At 62.1% G+C, this 10,330-nt stretch overlaps 1 protein-coding gene across 4 annotated transcripts; it reads right to left on the bottom strand.

The window, feature by feature from the left end:
• Positions 1–2,885: 2,885 nt before the first annotated feature.
• NR4A2 (nuclear receptor subfamily 4 group A member 2) lies at positions 2,886–9,434 on the bottom strand. 4 transcript variants are annotated; one of them, XM_038143547.1, is made up of 8 exons: positions 9,319–9,434; positions 7,932–8,053; positions 6,952–7,817; positions 5,971–6,100; positions 5,728–5,891; positions 5,161–5,363; positions 4,563–4,771; positions 2,886–4,483 (listed from the first exon to the last, which is right to left on the bottom strand). In XM_038143547.1, the coding sequence occupies exons 3-8, from the start codon at positions 7,813–7,815 to the stop codon at positions 4,227–4,229; spliced, it is 1,827 nt and encodes a 608-aa protein (XP_037999475.1). In that variant the 5' UTR covers positions 7,816–7,817; positions 7,932–8,053; positions 9,319–9,434; the 3' UTR covers positions 2,886–4,226. The 4 variants fall into 4 exon arrangements, with proteins under 4 accessions (XP_037999475.1, XP_037999477.1, XP_037999476.1 ...); XM_038143549.1 differs by having other exon boundaries at positions 4,563–4,741; XM_038143548.1 differs by lacking the exons at positions 7,932–8,053; positions 9,319–9,434 and having other exon boundaries at positions 6,952–7,920.
• Between the last annotated feature and the right edge of the window lie 896 nt (positions 9,435–10,330).

Here is a 10,330-nt window from a genome sequence, read left to right as displayed (position 1 = left end):
TATGTCAAAACATTCATGAATACCAACATCTCCCTGTGCACCATCCCCAGCTGCAGAGGTTACTCAGGGCTAACGTTTCACAAGTGCAGATTATGCAGCGCGGGGTTTACTTATACATAAAGAATCAGCCACAGGTGCGTGCAAGGTGCTTCCTGCACGCAGCCAGCCCGGGGGCTTCTCCCGCTACAGAACAGCCGGGAGGGTAAAGCCACATAAAACACGAGTGTCCCAGCTCTGAGCACCCCGGAGGTGAGCTCCTGCCGGCTGCTCGCGGTGCCCGTGACACACGGGTGAGGATAATCAGGCAGGGCTGCATTCCCAAACCACACAGCTCCCAGCCGGGGCACTTCTGCAGGGACACCTCCTCGTCCCCGAGCCACCGGCTGGCAATCGTCAGCCCGGCTTGGTGGCACCCGGAGCTCAGCACAGCCAGGGCAGCATCACAGCGTCCAGAGCCCCCGAAAAACGCGGCCGAGATGAAAAGTCAGCCGCGGAACACGGTGGGCAGGGCGAGCAGCGCACACCTGGCCTGAGCCCACCCCCGCTTCCTCCGCCAGGCTGGGAAATTCTGGCATGTTTGGGGAAACGGTGCCTTGGTGTCCCCTCCTCGGCCATCCTCCGCAGGAGGAGCAGGTGCCCAGCTCCGGAGAGGAGCAGGGATGCCCTGCCCTGCTCGCTGGGAGCACGGCGTGCCCCGCGGACACGGCGCACTCCCCTCTTACACCTCGGTGCAGCGCAGGAGCAGCTCCGCAGCAAACGGGGCAATGGCGTGAGCAGAAAGTTGGGCTCAGATCAGCCCAGCGGGCTGGTAGGGAGCTACAAAGGCTGGAATTCCGAGGGAAGCAAACCAGGATGGGTCTGGCTGCTCCTCGCGTGAGCCCAGCACAACGAGCGGTAACAAATTCCAGCAGCAGCAGACAGCTAAAATAATTAAGCTAGCTATTGATCCGGAATATTGCAAGCCTGGAGAAGCGAAATCCTTTCATAAATCCTCCCATTGGTACCACCAGTTAAAAATCACTCCTTCAGCTCCACGTTCTGCCTCGAGCTCCCGCCCTGAACGTTTTTCTCCGCGTCTCTACACAGCGCTCAGCCTTTGCTCCGCGCGTTCCTGCCCTGCCGGAGCCCGCGGAAGGCGGCGGGCAGAGCACGGGGGCTGTGCTCCCCTCTGCAGCCCGCCCCCAGCCCCAGCCCCAGCCCACCTCGGTGTCCGGCCGGGCAGGGCGCTCCGGGCTCGGCTGCTCCGCTCGCTCCCGGGGCAGGGGGAACCGAACTGCGGGGAAAAGCCGAGGCAGGTGTGAAATGGCCGCCCGGGGAGGATAAATTCTGCCTTCCCCAGGTGCAGAGGGTTAAACCTGTTCGAAAAGTTGCTGCAAAGGGCGCCGATTAAAGCGGTGGAAGCGGCTGGTTGCTGGGAGGAATTGGGAGCAGCTGGATATTTGGAGGGGGATCGAGTTGTTGAATTCTTTCTACAAGCAGGTTTTTGTCTTTCTTTTGCATTGTAAACCCTTTCTATAGCACAGACATTTACACTTCCATATTTATTTACACACATTGAGGGGATGTCTGCATTCTCTCTGTGTGTTTAGGGGACATCTGTATTCCACGCGCTGTTTAGGTTGAAGCCGCAGCTGCTCCAGCCCCGTGCCCGTGGCGATCCCAAGCTCAGGACCCCGCTCGGGATGAATTTGGCAGCAGCCGCCCCTGCCCCAGCCCCGCTGCTCGCCCCCTCAGCAGCCGCCCGCCCCGGCACCGGCTCTTGCTCCTTCTTACGCCTCTTCATTCTGGGGATTGCGAGCCTGAGCGAGCCGCCGAGCCCCTTCCCCGGCCGGCCGGGTGCTCGGGGCCCGCCCGCACCGGGGGCTGCAGAGCCGCGGATCGCAGATCCCCGCAGCCGGGCTGGGGAGGCGGCTCCGGGACGGGGATATGGCACCGGGACAGGGGTGCGGTACCGGGACAGGAATGCCGTACCGGGCTGGGGATGCGGCTCCGGGACAGGGGTACAGAACCGGGACAGGGATATGGCACCGGGACAAGGATGCCGCAGCGGGACGGGGATGCGGCTCCGGGATGGGGTACAGCACCAGGACACGGATGCGGCTCCGGGCCAGGGATGCGGCTCCGGGACGCTGCCCGCCGGCTGCGGGGAGAGAGAGGCTGCCCCTCACCCTTACCCGTGGGGTTTTGGGCACGGCGGGACGCGTGGCGCGGAGGAGCAAAGCCGATCCCGGGCGTGCCTCCCTCACCTCCCACGGGCGTTAAATTGTCTCCCGAAGCGAGAGGCAGAAGTTCCGTCCCCCACCGGACGAACCGGCGGGGTTTGGGTTCCTCGTCCCTCTCCACGCGCGGGACCCCCGTGAGCGCATCCCGGCCCCGGGACCCGCGGGGCTCCGGGCGCGGTGCCGGTGCCCGCCGGTGCCGCGGGGCTCCTCGGGGCTGCTTTGGGGGCAGCGCTCCCCGGCTCCCCGCACCCCCGTCCTGCCCCCCGCGCCCCTCCGCCGCCGCAGGTTTGGGAATGAAGTCCCTCCACCAAAGGTGTTCTCCTGAGGAACGAGCCCCCCGGGGAAGCGAGGCGCCCGAGCGAACGCCGGCGCGGGAGGAGGGAGGGAGGCAGGGATGGCGCAGGGTGCGCGGTCCCGCGCGGGCGCTGGATGCGGCGGGGACCGAGCGCGGCGAAACCCGGCAAGGACCAACCTCCGAGCCGCGGCTCTTCCTCCTCTTCCTCCCGCGGAGCCGGCGGCACCGAGCGGGAGCGGCCCCGGCATCGCCGCTCCGGGATCGCCGCCCGGGCAGAGGCTTTTGTCCCCTGGGTGCGGCGGGGGCTGGCGGAGGAGCTTCGCACTTCGGCAGAAAGGAGACGAAATTCGATTCGTTTACATGTTTTATTGTTGTAAACATTAAAATTGTCTTTCTCAAAGAAAGAGCTCTCGGGAGAAAAAATAATAATAATAATAATTATAATAATTATAATAATAATAATAGTCCGCGTTTCTAACTGTCGTACACCATATTAAAAAAAGGCAGCGACTTTCCCGTGTGCCAAACCGGGGTATACAAAGAAAAATACTACAGAATATGGCAATATTAAAAATATTACTCGAACATAAAATAATATATTAACCGACAATTTTTTAGACATAAAAAAACAAATGGAACAAAACAAACCAAGAGTTCAAAGTGCTCAGTAATTTCCAGGGAGTTATGTATAGTATAAGCACTCTGGAAACAGTCAAAAGCTGCTGCATGCAAGATCTGTTTAGCTTTAGACAACAAAATAATCAAGATATAAACTTCTTCTTTAATCAACATCAACAGTACATACAACACTTACAAACAAGGGGTGTCGGGCGGTGTTTACAAACACTATGTGTCCCTTTGGGGGGATTCCGGGGGGTAACACTTGTGCCCACCTATTTTACAATTGAGAAAATGTTTGAAGCTTAGATAACTACCAGTCTTTATAAAAGCTACCAGACTACATAGTGTCTGAAATACTATTTATAGAATATAGACATTACTGAAATAGCAAGTGCCTATAACATTGTCACCCTGGAATCGTCATGCTTCCCTGGTATGGACAGATTGGGTTTTCTTTTATTTTTTTTTTTTTAATTCTCCTTTTTTTTTTCTTAATTAATTTTTTTCCCCAAACACATTTAGCTTTTATTTTTGATAATTTTTTTAGAGTTATTTTCCACGTTCCATCATAAATAGGCACAGAATAATTTTTTTTAATTTTTTTTTTTTTTTTTTTGTTAAAAAGCCAAACCGCATCTGATAAATTTACAAGCCTCCTCCTTCATCAACGCCACGCCGCCCACGCAGCGTTTGGGGGTTTGGGTATTTTACAGCTTTCTTTCAGTGCAGAAAACTTGAGTCTCTAGGAGGGCGAGGCTGGCGGGCGGCCTCGGGCTCGGCGTGTCACCGCGTCAGCCGCAGCCGCGCGCCCGGCCTCGCCAGGCAGGCTTGCCTTTGCACCAGAAGTCCTTAATAATAAACTCGTTTAGAAGCCGATAATAAAAAGTTTATACCATGGTATTTGTGTAGTCCGTGAGCCGCGTCCGTGGCGCCCCAGAGCCTGAACGCCCGTCGCCTTCCGCCGGCAGGGGTTGGCGGCGCTGGTGGGCGGCAGCGGGCGCCCGGGGGTGCTGCTCGGGGCCCAGGCCAGCTCCCCTTCGGGCAGGTGGAGCTTCTCCTCGGGTCAGCGGAAGCGTGAGGGAAGAGTCTTAAAAAGGTAAAGTGTCCAGGAAAAGTTTGTCAATTATTGCTGGCGGTGGCACCAAATCCTCCAGTTTCAGGTAGAAAATGCGCTGCAGCCCCTGCGTGCAAAGCGTGCGGAGTTCGGGGAGCTTCCCCAAGAGTTTGGACAAATAGTTGGGGCGATTCAGCCCCCCGTTATTGAAAGTCACGTGGTCTTTGAGACAATTTACAATCTTGTTCTGGAGCTCTTCCACCCTCTTGGGTTCCTTCAGCCCGTGCCTCTCTGCAAAGAGAAGGGCGCGGGACGTTACGGGCCTGGCACAGAGCAGGGCGGGCAGGGGGGCGGGAGGGGGGACACTGACCTGTCACCATGGCCAGGGCAGCGATGCAGGAGAAGGCAGAGATGTCGATGTTCATGTTCTGCAAGTTGGAGGAGAACTCCACGATGGAATCGATCCACTCCCCGAAGCCGCGGATGCACTGCAGCCGGTGCAGGACCACCCCGTTGCAGAAGATCAGCTTCCCCTCCACGGGGTTGGACCTGGAAGGAAGGGGACAACCCCAGGATGAACTGATGGGTGGACGGATGAGAGAGGGAGGAAGATGAGACGGGAAGAGAAAACGGAGGAAAGGAAAGAAAAAGACAAAGGATAAGAGAAAGACAAAACGTAAGAGTGAAGAAAGAGAGAATGAGCGAAAGGAAGAAAGCAAGAATGACAGAGAGGGAGAGCAAGATAAAATAGAAAAGAGGGAATGAAAGAGAAAAAAAAAACAAGGGAGAACAGGAAAGAAATAAAAAAAATAATAAGAAGGGAGATGATGGGGGAGAAAATCTAAACAACTAATTACTCGAGGAGCAATAAAGGAAGGATTTAAGAGGCACCTAATTACCGAGGAGTTAATAAACTGCAGACCAGTGGACCTTGAGAGGGTCTGATGCCCTGCCCGACCCCCGCTCACCTGTATGCCAGCCGCAGCACGAACAGCTCCAGGAAGGCAGACTCGAAGAGCAGGTCCTGGTCCGTCTTGGGGAGGTCGGTGAAGCCGGGGATTTTTTCCGCCCAGCCTCGGATGATCTCCATGGAGCCGGTCAGGAGATCGTAGAACTGCTGGATGTGCTGGGTGTCGTCACCGCTCAGCTGGTAGTCGGGGTTAGCCTGGAACTGGAAATTCATTTTAAAAAGCACTTAATGAGGTTCTCTAAAGTCTATAACCCGTGAAATTGCTCACCCCGCCGCTGGCCGGGGAGCGGGCTGGGATAACAATTAAAGCTCTCTCTGACCGGTGAGGAAATTAGATGTTCCGGGGCAATTAATTCGATTAGGAACGGCGCTCCGAGGCCGCCGCGCTCCGTGCGCGGGGGGCCCGATCCCGGGGCGGCGCCGAGCCGAGCCCCCGGTCCCGGCGGGGCCGAGCCGAGCCCCGGGCCGGCCTCGCCTCTCCCCCCGCAGCGGCCGCGGGGCCGCGGCCCCCCTCTCCCCCCGGGCGGCGGCGGCGGGGACCCTCCGCGAGCTCGGGGCCGCTTACCCGGGAATAGTCCAGGCTGGTCATAGCCGGGTTGGAGTCGACATGGGCTCTCACCAGCGCACTGATCAGACTCACCGGGGGAGAGGGGGGAGAAGGCTCCTGGGGGCTCTTCGGTTTGGACGGCAAGCGGCCCCGCCGGCCTTTTAGGCTGTCTGTGCGCACCACTGCAAGAGACACGGGTCAGCCCGGCGGCGGACGCGCGGACGCGCGGACACACGGACGCGCGGACACACGGACACTCACCCTCCTTGACCATGCCGACGGCCAGGCACTTCTGGAAGCGGCAGTACTGGCAGCGGTTGCGGCGGCGCTTGTCCACCGGGCAGTTCTTGTTGGCCAGGCACACGTACTTGGCGTTCTTCTGCACCGTGCGCTGCGGGCCGAACGCGCGGCAGCGCCGTCAGCGCCGCCCGGGGAGCGCCCCGCGCCTGCCCGCCCCTGCCGCAGCTTCTGCTGCCGCCTTTCCCCCCTGACTTTCTTTTTCCTTCTCCCCCCTTTATTTTCTTTTCCGTTTTTCCGCTTTGTTTCCGTCCCTTTCCCCTTCGTTTTCTGTCCCCGCTTTCATTTTTTCCCCTTTATTTTTTCCTTTTTTTATCTTCACTTCTCTTCTTTTTTACCTTTATATCCCTTCCCCTTTTTTCCCCTTATTCTCTTCTCCCTTTTAAATGTTTCCTTTCTATTATTCCCTTTTCCTCTTTTTTTTTCTTCTGCCTTTTAAGAATTATCTTATTTTCCCTTTATTTCCTCTCCCCTTTTCCCTCTTTATTTTTATTTCCTTTCCCCCTTTATTTAGTTTCCCTTTTTTCCCTTTTATTTCCTTTTCCTTCCCCCTCCCCTTCCTTTTTTTTTTTCTTTTTTTTTTTTTTTTCCCAGGGCATTTAACAGGAGAAAATTGACAGCGTTAACATCCGAGCTAACCTCGCAGCTCCTAGCCGTGTTTTATATGCCAAGAGGAGGGAAAGAGACGCTCGGTAAATACAAATCCGTGGGCATTCATATTATTTACATCCCTTGGAGACCTCCTCTATTTAAAACGATAAGATTATTCAATCAGGATGGTGAAATAAAGAGATCGCTTAATTTCACCACGGGGAATTCCGTTCCGCGCGGTTAGCTCGGCCGCGGCTCCCTGTCCTAAGCCATTTCCATCGGCGGGCCGCCGGCCCCGCGGGCTCCCCCGCCGCGCTCCCGCCCTCGCCCGCACGGCCCCGCGGCGCCGCTCACCTTGAAGAAGCCCTTGCAGCCCTCGCAGGTGCGCACGCCGTAGTGCTGGCAGGCCGCGTTGTCGCCGCACACGGCGCACAGCCCCTCGTTGGACGGGGAGCCGCGGGAGGGCGGCGAGGGCGCCTGGCTGTCCAGCAGCTGCGGCCCGTGGCCCAGCTGCAGCCCCGGGAAGGCCATGGAGGGCTGCTTGCGGATGGCGCCGGGCACGGCGAAGGGCTGCCCGTCCACGCCGTGGTGCGGCCCGGCGGGCTCGGCGCCCATGGGCACGGCCAGGGGGCCGTCGAAGCGCATCTGGCAGCTGGACACGGGCGTGCCCGGCGGGGACTGCTTGAAGGAGAACAGGGACAGGCGCGACACGGGCGTTTTGCGCTGCTCCAGCATATGCGTGGTGGCCACGTAGTTGGGGTGGAAGTTGTGCAGGGAGCCGGGGTCGTCCCACACGGGGCCGTGCTGCACCTGGAAGCCGGGCGTGGAGGGGGTCGGGGGCGACGAGGGCTTGTAGTAGACGGAGCCCGAGTGGGACATCATCTCCTCGGACTGGGGGGGCAGGTGGCCGTGCTGCTGGTAGCCGTGCATCTGAATGTCTTCCACCTTAATGGAGGACTGCTGTCCCGACAGGGGCATTTGGTACAAGCAGGGGGGCTTCACGTCGTAGCTCGTGTTGTAGTTGTCCATAAAGGTGCTGAAGCTGGGCAGAGAAGTGGTGGCGGTGATTTCGGTGTTGGTGAGGTCCATGCTAAACTTGACGAACTCCGGAGTCAGGAAATCGGAGCTGTACTCTCCCGAGGAGTGGTAGCTGTAGCTCTGGGAGGCCGGGCTGGCTCCTTGAGGCGAGGACCCATACTGAGCCTGAACGCAGGGCATGGCTGCGAACGAAACAGCGGCAGCTAGACTCGGCCCGCGCCGCCCCGCGCCGCCGCCGGCGCCGAGCGCCGGGACCCCCGCGCCCCGCCGGGGCCGCGGGGACGGAGCGCACCAACCTTCAGCCGGGGGAGCGGCGGTGTCGGGGCAGCCGAGGGCGGACAGCGTCGGAGCGCGGCGGGGAGCGAGGCGTCCGCGGGTTCAGAGCGCGGCGGCGGCTCCAGCCTGCCCGGCGCGACGGCTGCGAGAGACACACGGACCGGCCGGTGAGCGGACGGACGCACGGACAGACACACGGACCGGCCGGTGAGCGGACGGACGCACGGACAGACACACGGACCGGCCGGTGAGCGGACGGACGCACGGACAGACACACGGACCGGCCGGTGAGCGGACGGACGCACGGACAGACACACGGACCGGCCGGTGAGCGGACGGACGCACGGACAGACACACGGACCGGCCGGGGAGCGGACGGACACACGGACCGACACACGGACCGGCCGGTGAGCGGACGGACACACGGACCGGCCGGTGAGCGGACGGACACACGGACCGACACACGGACCGGCCGGGGAGCGGACGGACACACGGACCGGCCGGGGAGCGAACGGACACACGGAATGACACACGGACCCTCCGGTGAGCGGACGGACACACGGACCGACACACGGAATGACACACGGACTGGCCGGTGAGCGGACGGACACAAGGAACGACAGACGGACCGACACACGAACCCGCCGGTGAGCAGACGGACACACGGACCGACACACGGACCCGCCGGTGAGCGGACGGACACACGGAATGACACACGGACCCTCCGGTGAGCGGACGGACACACGGACCGACACACGGACCCGGCGGCGAGCGGGTGGACACACTGACACACGGAGCCGCCGATCGGGCAGCAGGGGCGGGGGACCGACACACAGACCCGCTGGTGCGGGGACAGACACACGGAGCCGGGGCGGGGAACAGGCACACGGAGCCGCCGGTCAGGCAGCCCCGGCGGGGACAGACACACGGACGCGCCGGTGGAGGGAAAGACACACGGAGCCGCCCGAGCGGGGACAGACACACGGAGCCGCCCGAGCGGGGACAGACACACGGACCGGCGGCGCGGCTGGCCGGCGCTGGGGGAGCCCCGTCTGCGGAGCCCCGGGGCTGCGGGAGCGGTGGCGGGGCAGGGCCGCCCCGCGCCCCGCGGGGAGCAGCTTTGGGTTGCGTTATTTCCTCGGCAAGCGGGCTCCCCGCGGGCGGGCCGGCACCGGGCGGGCTGGCACCGGCACCGGGCGGGCTGGCACCGGCACCGGGCGCCCCGCTCCCTCCGGGCGGCCGCGGCGCGTCCCTCGGGAGAGCGGGCGAGGCGCGGGGCTCCCGGCGCGACGGCGGAGCGGGGCGCGGGTGACAGCCCGGCGGGCGGCACGGGACAGAGCGGGGGCGCGCCCCGGCGCCTCGCGCGCGGGGAGGGGGCGCGGGAGGCGGGCCGGGCCGGGCACTCACCGGGGAGCGGAGCGCGGGGCGCGCATGCAGCGGCGGGCGGAGCGGCGGCGGCGGCGGCGGCGCGGGCGGCCGGACTGTGCCCGCCCGCAATGTGCCTTTGTTTATGTGGCCGCGGCCGCCGCCGGCCAACGTGCGCCGCGAGCCCCCGCGCGTCACCGCGCGTCAGCGCCGCCCCGCCAATCGCCGCCGCCGCCGGCCCGCCCCGGACACGCCCCCCCCGCGCGCCGGCGCGCCCTTTCGGTGGGTTTCCGAGCGGTGACGTCACGCGGGGGGGGGGACGCACCCCGGCCACGCGCCGGGCGGTGGGGGGCGTGGCCTCGTTTGCATAGAGGGCGGTGCCGCCCCCGAGCCCCGCCCCCACCGCGCGCGTCAGAGTGACGCGGAGCCCGGAATAGCGCGCGGCAGCCCGCGGCACCCGACCGGGACAGACCGGGATAGACCGGGATAACACAGGGACAGGGACAGGAACGGGATAACACAGGGACAGGGACAGGGACAGGACAGGGACAGACCGGGACAGGGACAGGGACAGGACCGGGACAACACAGGGACAGAGCCGGGACAGGGACAGGGATAACACAGGGACAGGGACAGGGACAACACCGGGACAGGACCGGGATAACACAGGGACAGGGACAACACCGGGACAGGACCGGGACAGGGACAGGGACAGGGACAGAGCCGGGACAGAACCGGGACAGGACCGGGACAGGGACAGGGACAACACAGGGACAGGACCGGGACAGAACCGGGACAGGGACAACACCGGGACGGGACAGGGACAGGGACAGGGACAGAATCGGGACAGAACCGGGACAACACAGGGATAGAACCGGGACAGAGCCGGGACAACACAGGGACAGGGACAGAACCGGGACAACACCGGGACAGAGCCGGGACAGAGACGGGACAACCCAGGGACAGAGCCGAGACAGGGACCAGGACAGGGACAGAGCAAGGAATGGGACAGAGCAGGGGCAGGGGACAGAGCAGGGGCAGGGGACAGAGCGGG

Source organism: Motacilla alba, chromosome 7 (assembly GCF_015832195.1).
Source record: "Motacilla alba alba isolate MOTALB_02 chromosome 7, Motacilla_alba_V1.0_pri, whole genome shotgun sequence".
NCBI lineage: Eukaryota > Metazoa > Chordata > Aves > Passeriformes > Motacillidae > Motacilla > Motacilla alba.
The sequence above is the reverse complement of the archived record's forward strand: the minus strand, read 5'-3'. Positions and strand labels throughout refer to the sequence as shown.